The 21,065-nt window shown below is 39.5% G+C and overlaps 1 protein-coding gene across 1 annotated transcript in view; it reads left to right on the top strand.

The window, feature by feature from the left end:
- The first annotated feature begins 2,057 nt into the window (after window positions 1-2,057).
- Window positions 2,058-21,065, top strand: part of LOC126252775 (opsin, ultraviolet-sensitive) — an 87,966-nt gene continuing 68,958 nt past the window's right edge. The window contains exon 1 of the mRNA XM_049953704.1: window positions 2,058-2,256. Within this exon, the coding sequence (XP_049809661.1) occupies window positions 2,201-2,256 (56 nt within the window). The 5' untranslated portion in view covers window positions 2,058-2,200. The remainder of the gene's footprint in view (window positions 2,257-21,065) is intronic.

The raw sequence follows: 21,065 nt of genomic DNA, 5'->3' as shown, positions 1-21,065 counted from the left end.
AGCCCTGTTTCATTTGGATGGGTTCATCAATAAGCAAAATTGGAACATTTGGGGGACTAAGAATCTGCATTTTGCAATTGAGAAGTCTTTTCACCCTCAATGATGAACTGTGTGGTGCGCAGTGCTCAGTCACAGAATAATTGGCACAATATTTCTTGATGGCATGGTGACTACCGAATGGTACGTGAAGCTTTTGGGAGATGATTTCATCCCCATTATCCAAAATGACCCTGATCTTGATAAGATGTGGTTCATGTAAGATGAAGGTTGACCCCATTGAAGGAGGAGAGAGTTTTATGTCCTGGAGGAGCACTTTTGGGACAGCATTCTGGCTCTGGGGTACCCAGAGGCCAATGGCATGGGCCTCAATTGACCGCCATATTCTCCAGATCTGAACACATGTGACTCCTTTTTGTGGAGCTACATTAAAGACAACTTGTACAGCAATAACACCAAAACCATTGCTGAGCTGAAAACAGCCATTCAGGAAGTCATCAACAGCATCAATTTTCCGACACCTCAGCAGGTCATACGGAATTTCACTATTCACTTGCATCACATCATTGCCATTGATGGCAGGCAGTTCATAATTGACATCCTGTATTATTCTCTGTGTTCACTGTTGTGCTAATGAGTACAAATGTGCTAAATATGTCAAGAAGTCGACTTATTCATTTCTAAAAAGCTTGTGCATATTTTCATCACTATGCACATCAGAAAGTTTGGAGCTTTCCACCCTATTCGAAGACTTCTGTTCACATGCTTCTTTAAAACATTATTAACAATTTCTTCTGTTGTTTCTCTAAGAGGATTAATTCTAAAAATTGTGTCAGCATAGAAAAATATCAACTCTGGTTGATTTATGCCAAGTGAGATGTCATTCACATATATGAATGATTGGACTGAATTCCGTGGGGCACCATTCATGATTTCTCCTTAGTCACTGAATTTTCTTCTTTCCTGTAACTTTTTCAGTTGTTTACTAACATTTTTTTGCATTTCCTCCCGTGTATCTATTTCAAACCAATTGTTTGTAATACCATAAATTCCATAAAATTTAAGCTTTTCTGAAAGATGATCATGGACTGCACAATTAAATTCCTTTGAAAGATCACAAAAATATCAACAGGTGACATTTTACTGATTAAGACTTGTAATATTTTGCAAGTAAATGTAGAAATGGAAAAAAAAACACTAAAATTTTCAGCAAGTAACCATAAGTGCAAATTTATTTTTGGTGTAAATGTAAAATGACTCATTCTGCATCATTATGATTTATCGTGCAAAATGACCCATGGAACATGAAACTAACTAACTAACTTCCCAGTTGACAACCCTTTCTAGAACTCATAGTGCACATACTAAATTGTTTCTGCTCTTGAGTAGACAACTTTTTAAAAATGTTTTGAGAAGAAAATTCACAGTAATCAAATTGGATAACAGTTACTTACATATTTAATGTTGTCTTTCTTATAAGAGTTTTAATAATGGCCTATTTTCACATCTCTAAAATAATTATCTGTGTTAGTGGTGCTTATAATGTGGTGTAGTATGTTAGAGCAACTCTTCTGAATTCTAGCTGTAATTCCAACATCCTAAAAACTTTTATTTTGGAGAACCAGTATAATCCTGTTAATAACAGAAAGTGACATGTTACTACTACTTCAAATTACTCAGATTTTTACAGAACATTATACTAATTAGGGAAGAAATGTTATTTTGTATATTTTCACATTTTGTGGATCACTTTCGTCCACTGAATACCTTTCTTGCATTTTATGTTTGCAAACTCTACTGTACATATATATTAATACAACAAAGATGTCAGATTGCTCTAACATTGCAAAGAGGATTTAACACTGCTATTGTGAATTGTATAATTCTATCATCCAAAGGATTATTCTCACAGCTGACATGGCACAAGCACTTCACAAGCTTCAGGCTTAATGTTCTGCTGTATCAGTAATCTGCTTCTACCTCAACCACTACACTGATAGGAGTACACTGGCCTATATAAATGCCTGGCTTTCAGTAATAGATCCAGTTGCTTATCCAGCTGGGTAATTGGATAGTCCTCTATAGCTGCTGATCTTGGCTCTGTTTACGTACGGAGGTCTAATCTCCTATTAATCAGATACATCCAAGCCACCACACACATATAAAAGGAGACCTGGATTACAGTCAACTGTAGTAGCCCAGGATGCAGCTCCAAAGCAGTGATTATTCAAACTCCACCGTGGTGGGACCCGAAGCAAGGTACACAAAAAAAAAAAAAAATCAAGATTTTTCACTTTTAAAAGTAACTACCTATTTTTTAACCATATTAGGGAAAATTTCTCTATTTTCAGAGAGTAAACACAATCTGGAGCTACATTTTTGTTTATAAATTATATATACATGTGAAATCATAGAAAAGTAGTAATCCATGGACAAAGTTTGCATATTTAATAGTGATGACAATAATATGATCATGGTTATGTGTGATACAAGCTTTAATTGGACATAAATTCAGCATTACACGTTAATGTCAGTGTTCTTACTAGAAATGATATAGATGTGTAGTACCAAAACTGTGAACTAGATTGTCTTTTAAGGTCCCAAATTCGAATTTTTCTCCAAAGGACGTAATTCTTTTGTCTTGTCTTAATTTACCTAACAAGGTGTGAATGGATTTACCACAAACAAGCTGCTAACTTGATCTTAGCAACAAACTTGTTGGAGGCACTTGTTGGAGGCACTTATTGTACTCACCTTTCAACAATTATGTCAAATATTAAGACAATGTATAAAGACACAATAATAATTCTAAGAACATGGAGAATCTCAAAGAATCAGTACATATGATGTGCACAAATGAAGATATAAAGTCGAACAAAATTTTTTATACTTAATTCTGCTAGCTTCATTTATCATTGCATTCTTTAAATTTTCAGGATCAAGGAACACCATTAAATTAAAAGAGAAAACACACATCTACAAACTATGATTACCAGATGAAAATATTTCTGTATGTTTTATAGAAAACAGACTGTGAAGTACCTGGGCAGCTGGTACCTCATTTTGTGAATGGTTGCAAGCATGTTCATCAACACTCAAATCAGTCCTGTGTGGTTCTCACAGTGCAGACCAATAATGATGAATGTCTAATACAGAGTATGTTGACAGAGCAATATCTTGTGAAGCTGCTACCAGGCAGCTAAAAGCAGCCAGGATTTCAGCTAGGGGGACACAACTTATGTCAGTTTTGTGTTGAATGATGCAATAATTTTGAGGTTTCACAATGAATGGCTCCGCTACATTTTCTAGTAGTCTATTATTTTATATGAAAATTAGTTGGCATTGTGATGTGATGGCATCATCATTAAAATGAATCAACACATTATTGCCTCAACTAATGTCATGTTAAGGCTAATGAGCTCATTATTAGCATGCAATCAATTTTCTTGTAAACAGTACAATATTAAAAATTGACTAGCCTAAACATTCTTGTAAGAGTGGTGTAAGCAGTACATTCTGGATTGCTTCCAACTATAGATAAATGCATTCAGAATGTTGTACTTCCTGCTAAGTACAAAAGACCAGAATTCAGGCAATAAAATTTCTGTTAAATAATTATTACCAATCACATCTGAGATAAAGAAGAGCTACGTTTTCTTTATTCTTATCAGACTCAAGATATTACTTAGTCCAAAATATAATAACAAAATTAGTATGTTTAGCATACAAAAGTAAAACCTTTGGCTGTGACCCACCCAACACAAGCCCCTTCTGAGATGTCAGATCAACAGACATATGTTGCCATTTATTTGATCAGTCAGTGGCGCTTTCTATTAACTCATTTTCATAACATCAGCTTCTTTTCACATTCATATGCTATTGCCTTATTAGATTGGGGTGAAAGCCCTCTGAAGGTTACTGAAACAGTTTCAGGAATAAGGTACACAATATTGTAGCTCTGATACCACAGCAGATCATGCCATCATGATGTTGTCTCTCTCTTCTGCTTACAATCCTTATGTGTTCTATATTTAACAGTCTCTCTTTCTCTTAAACCTCACCAATATGAACAATCTCTTATAGCCCTGATTTGAATAGCTAAAGGAGCCTTGAAAAAGTTTGTGCCTAGTCTCAGTTCTTCAAGATTCTTTCAAAACATTGTGTTATAAAAGTATAAAAATTTTTTATCTTTAGTGCTTTGTTGCCATACTTACATAAATTTTTTCCACACATCAAAGCCTCACGAGTATCATCTAAAAATATTGCCCTCTTAAACAATTTTCTGGAATGACATTAACTTATTTTTCCATCACTTCTCGGTAGAAGAACATCATAATGACACATGACAAGGATGCTATTGTGGATGTTCTACAGTACTAATTCATTCAGTTAACCAGTTTTTGGCTTACAAGGCCATAATTAGACTTTTAGTATCTATTGTTATCAAAGATGATATAATATTGAAAAAGATGTTAGACATCAAGAGGGAGTTACAATCTCAGAGTAAATGTCATCTTTGATAGCACTATGCTTATGTGATCAAAAATCTTAAAATAAAACAGCAGGTAAATTTAAAGGTAAAACGGCCAGAAAACTTTAACATTTAACATAAAAAAATTCCACATCATCTATTCAGTTCCATTCCTCCACGTTACTTCATCAATACTGTCAAACACAGTGCTCAAGTGAATCACCTAAGGAATGAATATAAGTGGGAAAGGTGCCAACTTGGATGATAAAATGCAACGTAAGAAAGTAAATCTGTCATTAACCCAAAAGATGATATCAGCACAACTGCGCTTAACTAAGCATGGTCCTATGTTAATATCCCTTGCCTTCTTCTACCTCTGGAAATAGCTTATCCTGCCAGTTGTACAGGAACCTATAGTATAACATGGACTCCAAATCATTGTGCAACAAGGCATTTATTACATTAACAAACATTGCCATAGGTGAAATAAGTGATACATGACAGATAAAAATCTTAGGGCTGACCAGGAATTAAACATGAGAGCTTCGGCTCTGTGGTCTGGCACTGTGCCACTGGCAGACCTACGATGTAAGGGTGTCTATTATTGTAATAATATTTACTTTTCTGTACAAGATTAATTTTCTACAATATTTTTTATCTGTAATGTTCATTTTTCTGTAATAGTAGCAACACTTTTAGAGATGTCCAGTTCATTCAAGATTTTGTTTGCAACAGTAGATATGGAGTACACGAAATGATTACATTTACAGATCAATAGCACAAGCAGTTCTGAGGTACCAGGTATCGACCCATGCTGAAACACCCATATTAGTAAGTGGTGTAGACTCCATGGGCAGCAATGTAGGTGCTGACTCTGGCATCCAGTCAACTGTACAGATGGTTAATACTGTTCTGGGATACACTGTGCCATGCCTGCTTGACTTGTTCTTGTAGTTCTGTAAGAGTTGTTTGTTGACGAGTCACCCAAGTCATTTCGTGTCCCATCGTATCCCACATGAGCTCAATTGGAAAAAAGTCTGGAGATCGTGCTGGTGAGGGGCATTGCTGCACGTCTTGTTGAGCACGTTAAGTTTCACAGACAGTGTTTGATTGAGCATTATACTGTTGGAACAACACATCATCTTCCTGTTGCAAGAATGGCAAAAGAACTGATCTAACAACATTCTGCACATATTGAGCACTGATCAGTCTTCCCTCCAGAAACACCAAAAGAGAATGAGAGTTGTAGCTTACCACACCCCAGACTGTAAGCCGTGGGGTGGGACCAGTGTATCTTGTATGAATGCACTCTAAAACTCAGCACTCACTAGTTCTATATTGTACGTACAAACGACCATCATTTGCATGCAGACAGAATCTGCTTTCATCGCAGAAGACCATGGCACATGGCAGATCTTCCAAGTGATTCTCTGGTGGCACCAGTCAAGCCATGCACATTGATGCTGTGGTATGAGTGGAAGATGGGCTAGAGGTATGTGTGCCCGTAGTCCCATTGTTAATAACCAGTTTGCAACAGTTGGTGTTGTCACATCTGGCCTCACAAGCTCTTTTATCGGTGCTGTGGTAGCTGTATGATCTGCCACTGCTGCCCTTACAATACCAGGATTCTGGTGAGCATCTGGGATGTGTTGATGTCCAGAACTTCATCTACAGGTGTGAGAATGTTCATTTGACCACTGATACCAGCATCATTGCAAACTGACATAGCACGTCCAACTGTGTGGTAATTCTACAAAAGAACCATTTCCTGTCACTCAGAAGACTACCATTTTACCTCTTTCAAACTCACTCAGTTGGGCTGTTGGAAGCACGAGTGTGTCTCCAGGGCACAGTTGCCTGCTTGTTTCACACGTCTGCACCACGCTGAGCCTTCTGGCTGTGAGCATTCCCTATTAAAGGATAGATGCTGATGGCGTTCTGGTAGCCATGCCACTATGCTATCTGTTGGCAGATGATGTTGAAACCATTACCTGTACATCTACTATCCAACAGGTGACATATGCCACCTTTGGATGAAAACTAACGTCTTTCCAGGTGTACTATTTTTTTCCCAGCAGTGTATTTACAATGTTGATCACCAGAATGTGAAATAAATAAATAACAAAACAAACAGGCAATGTTGAGATGCAAACAAATGCTGGAAAGAAACAAGAGATGATACTCTCAGAAGAAAAACTCAGACTGATCCATTTCAAGTTAGGGATTTGAGATTTGCTGCAGTAAAGAACTTGAGATACCTGCTCAAACGAACTCAACATAAATCTGTATGTAGAACAACGGATTATAAATGCACCCAGGGCTTAACTTAAGTACAAAAAAGAAACACTAACATCAAGGTTTCTATGATGAAAAATTAATTTGTTGAAACCGGTCAAGTGAAATAAACTCTGCAACTGATGACTAAATTTTATTCTGAAATATATACTACAGTTGCTGAAAAATAACAACTGTGAATAAAATAATAATATAATTTGATAATAGTAACTGTGGAGTTATATGTAACTGAGACTTTGAGTACTGCATTTGCAAATGACAAGAAAATATTTTTAGCTCAAAATGACAAATAAAATATTTGGTCCAACACAGGACACTGATGGCTGGAGAAGAAGATGGAAACAAACAAGTTTGGAAATTATCTAGCAGCCTAATATTGTCCAAAAAATCAAAGCAAGAACACACTGGTGGGCAGGACATGTGGCTCATACACGTGAACACATTCCTGCCAGAGCTGGGATGGTAGCCGGGTACTAAGCAACATATCAATTTCATAGACCTTGGAAGTGCTGAATGAATGATGTCATAAAAGATGAAACTTCCTGGCAGATTAAAACCGTGTACCGGACCGAGACTCGAACTTGGGTCCCAAGTTCGAGTCTCAGTCCGGCACACAGTTTTAATCTGCCAGGAAGTTTCATATCAGCGCACACTCCACTGCAGAGTGAAAAATCTCATTCTGGAAACATCCCCCAGGCTGTGGCTAAGCCATGTCTCCACAATATCCTTTCTTTCAGGAGTGCTAGTTCTGCAAGGTTCGCAGGAGAGCTTCTGTAAAGTTTGGAAGGTAGGAGGCGAGGTACTGGCAGAAGTAAAAGATGTGAGGACGGGGTGTGAGTCATGCTTGGGTAGCTCAGTTGGTAGAGCACTTGCCCATGGTAGGCAAAGGTCCCGAGTTCGAGTCTCGGTCCAGCACACAGTTTTAATCTGCCAGGAAGTTTCACATCAGCGCACACTCCGCTGCAGAGTGAAAATCTCATTTTGTCATAAAAGATCTTTGAGAGTCAAAGATAACTGAATATGAAATACCCAATAACTCAGTTACTTGGGGCAAACTATAAGGGTAGCATGTCATCTCAAAGGTCAATATTAGACGCAGTATAGAATTCAAAGAGACATGATCTTAGATGGATCATGGTCTTGGATACGAAAAGAGTTCAAAAGGTGGCCTTCAAATGGACAACGGTATTATCCATCTATGTTCTTCAAACTGATATAACACAGTGGAAACTATTGTCACAGAGTGAAGAGGAATGCAAAATTGATGTGATGAGAGTGCACCTCTTAGGGTAGGTAAAGATAGAAGGGTAGAGAAGTGACTTGCAACAGTCAATGTGAATTGTTTAAGCAGTAGTCTACAATGTGAGGTGGAGAATGTGTGGCTACATTTAGAGCCACTAGACTAATGATTCAGTTTAAAAGGCCACTGTCTTGGCTGAAAACTTCTTGGGTCACTAATATTGATGCTTTCAATCACTATAGTAAGTAGAGATTTTAAAACCTGAGAGCCTTCAAGTCTTCACATCTCCTACGGTGCAGTCCCTAACAATCAGTCTTTCCTTCTCATCCCATCCGGTAGGTCTCCACTGACCCAGGGTTCTGGGTGACTTTTCTGAACTGTACCCCTTTCCTTAAACCTTTCCAGTCCTTTTCCTTCACCCCTCTCCCTTCCCCTTCAACTCTTCTGTCGGAAGAAGAAGCCACTGGCTATGAAAGCTTGTAAACATTATATCCTTTTGTGTGTGTGTGTTCCCCTGCCACCACTTGGTGAGTGGTTTTTTATCTGTCATTTTACATTATATTAACTATAGCATGTAAGTAACACTTTTGTCTACCACAATACTTCTGTTTCCTCAAAGTGAAAATACGCTCTCTGTGATGCTGTGCTTTGATGTTAACTTCGTAGATTAATAAAAACCATCAACAATGGTAAATGACAGCAGCTAATCCTGTATGCATGAAAAGACATTTTTAATCATTCAAGGCAACAGCTGTGGAATTTTATTAAAATGAAGCAAATGACTTTGGTGTCTGCAGGAAGCAGTGTTCTTACTTCACTCCAGTCTCTAATTCTGGGTAACTATATGAGTAGATATATTATTTTACAAAAGAGGCTCTAAATTGTAAGCTGGTTTCCATAAATTAGAGAAAAGTCACAAATCCAAAAGGAACATAGAAAAACAAATATTGATTGGTTGCATTGATTTGGGGGAAGACACCAAAGTGCGAGGTCACTAGTCTCATCAGATTAGCGAAGGATGGGGAAGGAAGTCGGCTGTGCCCTTTCAAAGGAACCATCCCAGCATTTGCCTGAAGCAATTTAGGGCAATACGGGAAAACCTAAATCAGGATGGCCAGATGCGGGATTGAACCGTCATCCTCCCGAATGTGAGTCCAGTGTGCTAACCACTGCGCCACCTCGCTCGGTAAAAACAAAAATTAGTTGACATAAAATCTGGGTATTTTGTTATCACATTAGTGTATCACAAAAGTAATAAATGCAAACTAGGGGTGATGCAATTTATTTGCCTTGTTAGTATCTACATCTACATCTATGAGACGGAGGGTAAATGTGGAGGCTGGCCGTGTGGCGTTGCCCGCTCTGCCTGTGAGTGGACATGTGGCTGCTCCTTCAGCAAGGTCTGAGCAGGCACACGGGTGGAGGGGTTTATTAGTTATTGGGAGCTCCAACGTTAGGCGGGTGATGGAGCCCCTTATGGAAGTAGCGAAAAGGTCGGGGAAGAAGGCCAGTGTTCACTCTGTCTGCTTGCTGGGAGGGTCTCATCCGAGATGTGGAGGAGGCCCTACCAGCGGCGATAGAGAGCACTGGGTGCACCCGACTGCAAATTGTTGCTCATGTCGGCACCTATGACTCCTGCCGTCTGGGTTCAGAGGTCATCCTCAGTTCGTACAGGCGGTTGGTGGAATTGGTGAAGGCGGAAAGCCTCGCTCGCGAGGTGGAATCAGAGCTAACTATTTGTAGTATCGTTCCCAGAACCGATCGCGGTCCTCTGGTTTGGAGCCGAGTGGAAGGTTTAAACCAGAGGCTCAGACGATTCTGCGGAGATCTGGGGTGCAAATTTCTCGACCTCCGCTATCGGGTGGAGAAATGTAGGGTTCCCCCTGAATAGGTCAGGCACGCACTACACGCCAGAAGTGGCTACAAGGGTAGCGGAGTGCGTGTGGAGTGCACATGGGGGTTTTTTAGGCTAGAGAATTCCCTCCCTAGGCCCGACAAGACGCCTCCTGAGACGCGGCAAGGTAGGAGTAGGCAAAATGAAACAGGGAATAACAATATTAATGTGCTAATAGTAAACTGCAGGAGCGTCTATAGAAAGGTCCCAGAACTGCTCTCATTAATAAACGGTCACAACGTCCATATAGTACTAGGGACAGAAAGTTGGCTGAAACCAGATGTAAACAGTAATGAAATCCTAAACTCAGATTGGAATGTATACCGCAGAGGCAGGACAGTGAAGGGGGAGGCGTGTTTATAGCGATAAGAAGTGCAATAGTATCGAAGGAAATTGACAGAGATCTGAAATGTGAAATGATTTGGGGGAAGGTCTCGGTTGAAGCAGGCTCAGACATGGTAATTGGATGTCTCTATAGGCCCCCTGGCTCAGCAGCTGTTGTGGCAGAGCACCTGAAGGAAAATTTGGAAAATATTTCGATTAGATTTCCCCACCATGTTATAGTTCTGGGTGGAGATTTTAATTTGCCGGATATAGACTGGGAGACTGAAACGTTCGTAATGGGTGGCAGGGACAAAGAATCCAGTGAAATTTTTTTAAGTGCTTTATCTGAAAACTACCTTGAGCAGTTAAACAGAGAACCAACTCGTGGCGATAACATATTAGACCTTCTGGTGACAAACAGACCTGAACTATTCGAAACAGTTAACGCAGAACAGGGAATCAGCGATCAGAAAGCGGTTATGGCATCGATGAGATCAGCCGTAAATAGAAATATTAAAAAAGGTAGGAAGATTTTTCTGTTTAACAAAAGTGACAAAAAGCAGATTACAGAGTACCTGACGGCTCAACACAGAAGTTTTGTCTCAAGTACAGATAGTGTTGAGGATCAGTGGACAAAGTTCAAAACCATTGTACAATATGCGTTAGATGAGTATGTGCCAAGCAAGATCGTAAGAGATGGAGAAGAGCCACCGTGGTACAACAACCGAGTTAGAAAACTGTTGCAGAAGCAAAGGGAACTTCACAGCAAACATAAACATAGCCAAAGCCTTGCAGACAAACAAAAATTACGCGAAGTGAAATGTAGTGTGAGGAGGGCTATGCGAGAGGCCTTCAATGAATTCGAAAGTAAAGTTCTATGTACTGACTTGGCAGAAAATCCTAAGACATTTTGGTCTTATGTCAATGGGGTAGGTGGATCAAAACAAAATGTTCAGACACTGTGTGACCAAAATGGTACTGAAACAGAGGATGACAGACTAAAGGCCGAAATACTAAATGTCTTTTTCCAAAGCTGTTTTACAGAGGAAGACTGCACTGTAGTTCCTTCTCTAGATTGTTGCACAGATGACAAAATGGTAGATATTGAAATAGACTACAGAGGGATAGAGAAACAATTAAAATCACTCAAAAGAGGAAAGGCCGCTGGACCTGATGAGATACCAGTTCGATTTTGCACAGAGTACGCGAAGGAACTTGCCCCTCTTCTTGCAGCGGTGTACCGTGGGTCTCTAGAAGAGCGTAGCGTTCCAAAGGATTGGAAAAGGGCACAGGTCATCCCCGTTTTCAAGGAGGGACGTCAAACAGATGTGCAGAACTAAAGACCTATATCTCTAACGTCGATCAGTTGTAGAATTTTGGAACACGTATTATGTTTGAGTATAATGACTTTTCTGGAGACTAGAAATCTACTCTGTAGGAATCAGCATGGGTTTCGAAAAAGACGGTCGTGTGAAACCCAGCTCGCGCTATTCGTCCACGAGACTCAGAGGGCCATAGACACGGGTTCACAGGTAGATGCCGTGTTTCTTGACTTCCGCAAGGTGCTCGATACAGTTCCCCACAATCGTTTAATGAACAAAGTAAGAGCATATGGACTATCAGACCAATTGTGTGATTGTATTGAGGAGTTCCTAGATAACAGAACGCAGCATGTCATTGTCAATGGAGTGAAGTCTTCAGAAGTAAGAGTGATTTCAGGTGTGCCGCAGGGGAGTGTCATAGGACCGTTGCTATTCACAATATACATAAATGACCTGGTGGATGGCATCGGAAGTTCACTGAGGCTTTTTGCAGATGATGCTGTAGTGTATCGAGAGGTTGCAACAATGGAAAATTGTACTGAAATGCAGGAGGATCTGCAGCGCATTGACGCATGGTGCAGGGAATGGCAATTGAATCTCAATGTTGACAAGTGTAATGTGCTGCGAATACATAGAAAGATAGATCCCTTATTATTTAGCTACAAAATAGCAGGTCAGCAACTGGAAGCAGTTAATTCCATAAATTATCTGGGAGTACGCATTAGGAGTGATTTAAAATGGAATGATCATATAAAGTTGATGGTCGGTAAAGCAGATGCCAGGCTGAGATTCATTGGAAGAATCCTAAGGAAATGCAATCCGAAAACAAAGGAAGTAGGTTACAGTACACTTGTTCGCCCACTGCTTGAATACTGCTCAGCAGTGTGGGATCTGTACCAGATAGGGTTGATAGAAGAGATAGAGAAGATCCAACGGAGAGCAGTGCGCTTCGTTACAGGATCATTTAGTAATCGCAAAAGTGTTACGGAGATGATAGATACACTCCAGTGGAAGACTCTGCAGTAGAGACGCTCTGTAGCTCGGTACGGGCTTTTGTTAAAGTTTCGAGAACATACCTTCACCGAAGAGTCAAGCAGTAAATTGCTCTCTCCTACGTATATCTCGCGAAGAGACCATGAGGATAAAATAAGAGAGATTAGAGCCCACACAGAAGCATACCGACAATCCTTCTTTCCACGAACAATACGAGACTGGAATAGAAGAGAGAACCGTTAGAGGTACTCAAGGTACCCTCCACCACACACTGTCAGGTGGCTTGCGGAGTATGGATGTATATGTAGATGTAGATACATCCAGAAGGTCTAATATGTTATTGCCACAAGTCAGTTCTCTGTTTAACTGCTCAAGGTAGTTTTCAGATAAAGCACTTAAAAAAGTTTCGCTGGATTCTTTGTCCCTGCCACCCGTTATGAACGTTTGAGTCTCCCAGTCTATATCCGGCAAATTAAAATCTCCACGCAGAACTATAACATGGTTGGGAAATCTAATCGAAATATTTTCTAAATTATCCTTCAGGTGCTCAGCCACAACAGCTACTGAGCCAGGGGGCCTATAGAGATATCCAATTACCATGTCTGAGCCTGCTTTAACCATGACCTTCACCCAAATTATTTCACATTTTGGATCTCCGTCAATTTCCTTCGATACTATTGCACTTCTTATCGCTATAAACACGCCTCCCCCTTCACTGCCCAGCCTGTCTCTGCGGTATACATTCCAATCTGAGTTTAGGATTTCATTACTGTTTATGTCTGGTTTCAGCCAACTTTCTGTCCCTGTCTCCATTTATTAATGAGAGCAGTTCTGGGACCTTTCTATAGACGCTCCTGCAGTTTACTATTAGCACATTAATATTGTTATTCCCTGTTGCATTTTTCCTACTCCTACCTTGCCGCATCTCAGGAGGCGTCTTGTCGGGCCTAGGGAGGGAATTGTCTAACCTAAAAATGGTAGATAACTGCATGCTTGTAGTTAGGGCAACACTTATTACTCAAAGATTGAGGGAGAAGCATTGAGATGATGAAAAAAGCTAAGCAAGCCTTGAATACCACATGATGACTGGCTGCTGTCTCATTCTGTCATCTCACATCATGTGGATGTGGTATGGAGGAGCATGAGGTCAGCACTGTTTTCAACTTTTCAGACCGTAGATCCTCTACTTTTCATTCAAGTAGTTACTAAATTGGTATCATGAGGCTGAGTGCATCCCGTCAGACACATAGATCATTTCGGTATTGAGATGGCTAACTATATCAAATTCCCTTTGCCATGTACATTTTAGGATCCAAAAATTGTGGATATTGATATACATAATGACTTGAAGATCAAAGCATCAATGACAAAACCACAATGGATGGCTATTGTCACATTAGAGGCAGGTCAAACTAAGATGGATGCTAGCAGTAAGTTAAATGCACTCTTGTTTATTGTTCCTAAACTGGGGTTATTATTTTTAACTGCTTGTTAGGATACAGAAACATCAACCAAGAACAACCATGTTCTGTGTATGATTCATGCTAATGATCAATATTGATGATGTTGTGCATTCGAATGAATAGAGCCACAACCTAAACCCAATTATGGTACACCTAATTATGGTGATGTCACCAGGGCTGTGTGCAGATTTCACAAAGGCAATTCAATGAGACAAATAACTTACATGTTCAAAAGAAGTGCTTGCAAAGGTCATATCAACAAATGTAGTAGACTACATATCAATGGATGACTGTTCTCTTAACTGACAAAGCTCAGTTTAGTCTGAATGACGGTAGCCACATTTTGCTTTGCGGATGATCTAGAAGTCATTGTTATATACCAAATATCAAATTTTGACAGTGATCTAAGCTACTATCCTCAACAATATCGAACACACTCCATATGCTGCACCATTTCCTGAAGTCAATGCCGGAATTTCGTGTCATATGCCAAATGGCAGTCCTTGTCTGTTCATTGTAAACCTGTTCCAAATTTCATAATAAATTATTTGCCTCGCATTTGTGAATTTATTGGTCCTTTAAATTGCATTTTGTACATCTATGTCCCCATAAAATCTGCATACACATTCATGTTCTGTTAAGCACATGGTAGCTGGCACTTCCCATTGTACCAGTCATTAATGCTTATTCCCGTACCATTTACATATGGATTGTGGGAAGAATGATTGTACATACACCTCATTGCATGCTGTACTTAGTTACATCTTGACTTTGCCATTCCTGTTGGATCACTATGTAGGTGGCTGTAGCACATTCCTAAATTAATCATTTAATGCTAGTTCCTGAAGCTTACTAAGTAGGCTTTCATGGTATAATTTGAGTCTAGTGTTTGCCAGATCAGATCTTCCAGAATCTGGTTGCATTCTCCCTTGTTTCAAACAAATTGGTGACAGGATGTGCTGTATTTGTTTTCGTAGCTTCAACATCCCCTGCTAGTTCTCTTTGGTATGTGTCACACACACTTGATCAATATTCTAGGATGGGTTGTGTGAGTGTTTTGTACGCAATCTGCTTTGTAGACTGATTGTATTTCCCTAGTATTTCCCCAATAAACTGAATTCTGTCACCTGCTTTACTTACGACTAAGCTGTTTGATTATTCCACTTCATATCCATAATATTCCCACAAATTGTGATGTACCTTGGTTTTGTGCGAGTTGATTTATAACAACTGTGACTCATTGATTTTATATTCACACAATATTATGGCTCTCTCTCTCTCTTTTCTCTGTCCAAAGTGCAAAATTTACATTTCAAGCTTGTTCCCAATCTTTGTATCACTTTGAAATCTTATCAAGATCTGACTGAATGATGGTGCAACATTTTTAGACAGCATTTCACTAAAGATAACTGCTTCATCTACAAGAAGTCCGAGTTACTATTAATATGGTTTGAAAGATCATTAAATTACAACATGAACAGTGAGGGTCCTCACACACTTGTCTAGGGCATACCTGAAGTTACTCTATTTTGTTGGTGACTCGCTATTCAAGATAACACACTGAGTCTCTCTTCCAACACATCCTCAATCCAGTCACAAATTTTACTTGATACCCCATACTGTCAGATTCTTGATAATAAGAAGTATTTCTGATGCTAAATCAAATGCTTTTTGAAAGTCAAGATATACTGCACCTACTTGATTGCCCTTGATTCATGGCTTTCAATATGTCACATGAGAAAAGTGCATGTTGGGCTTCTCATGACCAATATTTTCAGAAGTCATGCTAGTTGGCATGGGGCAGCGGGAGGTGGAATTCTGTTCAAGACAGCCATTACATCTGAGATATCAGCATATGTTTAAGGTTCTACAGCAAGTCGATGTCAGGGGTATTCAATGGTAGTTTGGCTGATCATTTCTGCTGCCATTTTTGTAGATGGGTATGACTGCTGCTTTTTTCTTACCACTTAGCATGGTTTTTTGTTGGAATCTATGGTATATTATGGTTAAAAGAACTACAAAATTCAGTATAGAATATAAGTATTCCATCAGGCCCTGAACCTTTGTCCACTTTTAACAATTTCAGCTTTTTCTCTAAGCCTTTGACACTAATGTGTGTTTCACTCACCTATGCGATGGCATGAGCATTAAATTGGGGCAATACTCATGGACTTGTAAAGATACATTTGAATGCAGACTTCAGCACTTTTGCTTTTCTGCCCTCACTTTCAGTTCTTGTGTCAAGGCAACAGTGTTTTAGCTCAGTAAGGAACTATAGCTAAAATTTAAATGAATAACTGACCACAGCTTGTGATGCGAAGGACCCTCCAAGTCATACACTCACTCTAGATGAATTTCTAATGAAAGAGACCACTGCATAATAGGTGTAAAATAAAGCATAGGGCTATAGATAGAGAATGCAACACATTTACTTGTCAGGAAATAAATGTGTGTAGTCTTGCTGTCATAGCAGAATATCACCAAAAGATTTCTCACAAAACACAGAAATTGTGGTCATATGTAAAAGCTGTTGGTGGCACAACAGTTAGTGTCCATATACTTACAGGCCCATGGTCACTGATACCAGTTTCAATATGGAAATAATCAGAGGGGTTAGGTCTAATGTGTGGGTCAGTCTGCACCCCTTTTACTGGGAAATGGAGAAGGCATCACAATACACAATCCAAAACTAGATGAACAACACAAAGAGCTTAACATAGTTGGAGTGACAAAAACGAAAAGACTCCAACAGTCAGGACCATATAGTGAAAATGAGAGAAATGACATGGCCCAAAACTGCAATGGACTGGATCCCATCAGGTAGCAGATCAGTGGGAAGACTGAGGAAGAGAGGGATGGATGAGGTAAAACAAGACTTGCTGCTGCCAACAGTGTTAAAGAACAGGATAAAGTAACAAAAGACAGAAGCAAATGGAGAGCCTCAAGTATGTTGTTGCATGGTCCTCTGGGCATGATTGCAAGAAAAAAAGTAAGTAAATCTATTTGCTGGAATATTTAGTGACAGTGAAGATGATAACCACTCACACAATTAATAAGGGAATGTCATTCATGTAGAATTTCCTTCAGTTGTGGTATCTTATCAGTCTTTTCCACATTGCTCCACCCCTATGAAAGTCATAAAATCAAAGTAGGCCCTAATGGTACTTTACTTACTAGTAAGTGCTACACAATATTTCATATTCTATTAAGCTTTATGACCAATCAAATCCCATTTTATAGTAGAAAATCTTTGTTTTTGGTAACAGTTAATTGGCATCGAAACTATAAATTACTAAAGCGTTTTTCGCAAAAACACGAAATTATTTCATCACTCGGCACCTCAACATTTCTGGAGGCAAATGTAAAGAATTAAAGACTCTCTGCTATGCAAAACATTCATTTCAAAATGAAAAATTAACAGCTTTGTTAACGTGAAGATACGGAACTGACAAATATATAATATATTCAAACATCTTTTTCGTATAGACTAGAACAGTCAGAATTGAGCGATGATTCATTGTTGTTACAGAAAATAGTTTCCAATGTTCAACATTTTATACAAAAAATACTCAATATAAAACGGTACCATTATTTGACCCTATGTTGGGTGTAAGAATAACCTCTTGCATTATGAATTGTCTATCATAAAACGTAAGGAATACAAAATATTAGGGAAAAGAAAATAGTCAAATTTTTAGTCTGAAAGTAAGAAATAAAAGATGTTACAACAACATTTGACGTGCCTTTTGAATGCTTCTCGAAATTCTGAACAGAAAATGGAATGCAGATTGAGAATGCCCATTTCCTTTCCTGATATTCGAAGGAATCTCTATGAAAAAAATTTTGAGACACCTTTGGGCGAAAATAACAGATAAAAACGTCAAACGCATACAGCAGCAAACAGCATGTGGTCTATATTAATACACCAGACAAATATCTTCTAGTACCATTCTAAGTTAAACACTGAACTTTCAGTACTCAATCTTTCGAGCTTTCGACGGGCACGTCAAATGGTTGTCTAATTTGTTTTATTTCTTACTTTTAGGCAAATCGTTTCACAAAATTCTGCTTCTTCTTCTAATATTTCGGCTGTATACCTTTCAGCCATCTTCAGAGAGAGCCGTACGGCTCTCTCTGAAGATGGCTGTAAGGTATACAGCCGAAATATTAGAAGAAGAAGCAGAATTTATGCGGCTGCATTCCCGAAACCTAATGGAGCAGTCTTTGCGCCGCGAAAACCTGAAGATTCACGTTTCACATAAGTTTGACAGATGGTTCAAATGCCTCTGAGCAGTACGGGACTTAACTTCTGAGGTTATCAGTCCCCTAGAACTTAGAACTACTTAAAACTAACTAACCTAAGGACATCACACACATCCATGCCCGTAGCGGTCACGCGGTTCCAGACTGTAGCGCCTAGAACCAAGCGGCCGCTTAGGCCGGCCAAAACTTTGACACTGCTTTTTCCAGTTTTACATTTTCGTGTTTGTTCAGAAATCATGACCTTTTTGACACCTTGTTTGCTTTTCTGCCGTCTCCTGAGCTCAAACTGCCCTGGATTAAGGACTTGATTTGAAGGAATCCATTTTGACAGTTAGATAACACACCAATGCAACTTTTTATCCCGAAACGGCTAGGTCTTGAAGAGCTGAACTTCAAGATACTTCATTTACATAGTTAGCAGCAGCTGCTAGTGGAATATTCCATTTTCTCTCAAATCACTAATTATCTTTTCTTAATTACAGTCCACTGGCTAAAGCAATTATTTTTTCCATTTCCTACTCTTCGTTTGGTCGTGAAAATTCGAACAAAAACGCATCATGTAATTTAGAGTAAAGTCTTGTTTTCGCTCTGCTCAAACATTTGACCATAAAGAGCAATAATGGCCGCCCGGTGTGGCCGAGCGGCTTTAGGCGCTTCAGTCTGGAACCGCTCGACCGCTACGGTCGCAGGTTCGAATCCTGCCTCGGGCATGGATGTGTGTGATGTCCTTAGGTTAGTTAGGTTTAAGTAGTTCTAAGTTCTAGAGGATTGATGACCTCAGATGTTCAGTCCCATAGTGCTCAGAGTCATTTGAGCCATAATGATCACAAGTTAAGCAACTGCCGGTACCCGAGCTCGCTTGAAAAATAACATGTGAACAGAAAGACAGTGTAACGCTCAGTGTAAACAGCTAGGCGCTTTTCGCCATTGCACTTCTCTAAAGCCCACTTTACAACTAAGCGAACTTGCATCAGCGAACATGAATTCCCCTTAGAGTAGTGCAGACCAGCCCACTGTGGCGGCCTCCGAGACCAATGGTGTCTGGCCCAGTCAGCCGCAGTCGACACGGCTACGTGCCGGCTGCCTCAGCTCAGCAAAACAGGGCGGGCCGCTTCAGTGCGGCTAACGCTAGGAGGCAATCCACAGAAATACTTTTCGCATGTAACTGGGTAGAAGAAGGTTCAAAGTTTTATGTTGGGACAGACACTTTACTATATAGTCAGCATAAGAACCATGTGTTGCTCGAGAAACATTCGGTAGTGCATTTCATGCCACACATGAATCGGATAAATTCTAGTGTCTGATTCCACTCGTCAGCCTTGAGTAATAACGTTATACCAGAGGCAAGGACACTAGATAGAGACAGTATTTGAAACATAGATCACATATAGCATAGACTGCGCATGTCCCTATCTCTGTCGTGTTAACGCTTGAAACCGACATCCAAGTCACATGGCTCGGGGCAGAAAGCAGAGTTCCTGTCATTATGCGGTGTGTGAAGTGGAGCTGAGAGTTACAGTTTCTCTCATTTATAGCTGAAAACAAGCATTGATTCTGACAATTCGACAAACTGTAGCACTACTGTTACACATGTAGTAGTGCAGTTAACCTAGTTTCTCCGAAATTCCTGATAATAAAGTATTGGTTATCGTTTTTATATGTGGTCAAGCTGAAACGTATTGACAGTTCTTTTAACAAGCGACAGAATGACTGTTCTTTAGTGACTAATTGTTTTTCTTTTTGTACTTTGAACTCTTGTAGTTCATGGCTTCTACAGATATGGAAGACAACATAACAATTTCGAACGCAGCCATTTGTATTCTAACGATTCCATAAGAATATGTGTGTAATGCTTTACTAAGCTTCAGTAAGGAAGAAAATTGGTGTATATGCATAATGTCAGGTATTTACACAAAAGAAGCACCTGGGCAGAGTTCCTGTCATTACGCAGTGTGTGAAGTGGAGCTGACAGTTACAGTTTCTCTCATTTATAGCTGAAAACAAGCATTGATTCTGACAATTCGACAAACTGTAGCACTACTGTTACACATGTAGTAGTGCAGTTAACCTAGTTTCTCCGAAATTCCTGATAATAAAGTATTGGTTATCGTTTTTATATGTGGTCAAGCTGAAACGTATTGACAGTTCTTTTAACAAGCGACAGAATGACTGTTCTTTAGTGACTAATTGTTTTTCTTTTTGTACTTTGAACTCTTGTAGTTCATGGCTTCTACAGATATGGAAGACAACATAACAATTTCGAACGCAGCCATTTGTATTCTAACGATTCCATAAGAATATGTGTGTAATGCTTTACTAAGCTTCAGTAAGGAAGAAAATTGGTGTATATGCATAATGTCAGGTATTTACACAAAAGAAGCACCTGGGCAGAGTTCCTGTCATTACGCAGTGTGTGAAGTGGAGCTGACAGTTACAGTTTCTCTCATTTATAGCTGAAAACAAGCATTGATTCTGACAATTCGACAAACTGTAGCACTACTGTTACACATGTTGTGGTGCAGTTAACCTAGTTTCTCCGAAATTCCTGATAATAAAGCAGAAGTTGGTGAAGGGGGCAGCGGCTGGGGCGTTGGGAAAATGGAATATCGTTTAACAAAAGGAGAGTTGGGGTCCTCCGCCGACAATATGGTAAAATTTGGTTTTGCTGGAAGTAGTTTTTGGTAACTGTTTTGGAGTTCATGGTAAAAAATGTATATTAATAAATAATAAGACGCCCATTTTAAGTGAAATGATATTTATTGGTTTAGATAGTAAGCTAATTGCCCCTCCCATTCTTTTGTTA

The sequence above is a fragment of the Schistocerca nitens genome, chromosome 4 (assembly GCF_023898315.1).
Source record: "Schistocerca nitens isolate TAMUIC-IGC-003100 chromosome 4, iqSchNite1.1, whole genome shotgun sequence".
Taxonomy (NCBI): Eukaryota; Metazoa; Arthropoda; class Insecta; order Orthoptera; family Acrididae; genus Schistocerca; species Schistocerca nitens.
Note: the sequence above shows the minus strand (reverse complement) of the source record. Positions and strands in the feature narration are given on the sequence as shown.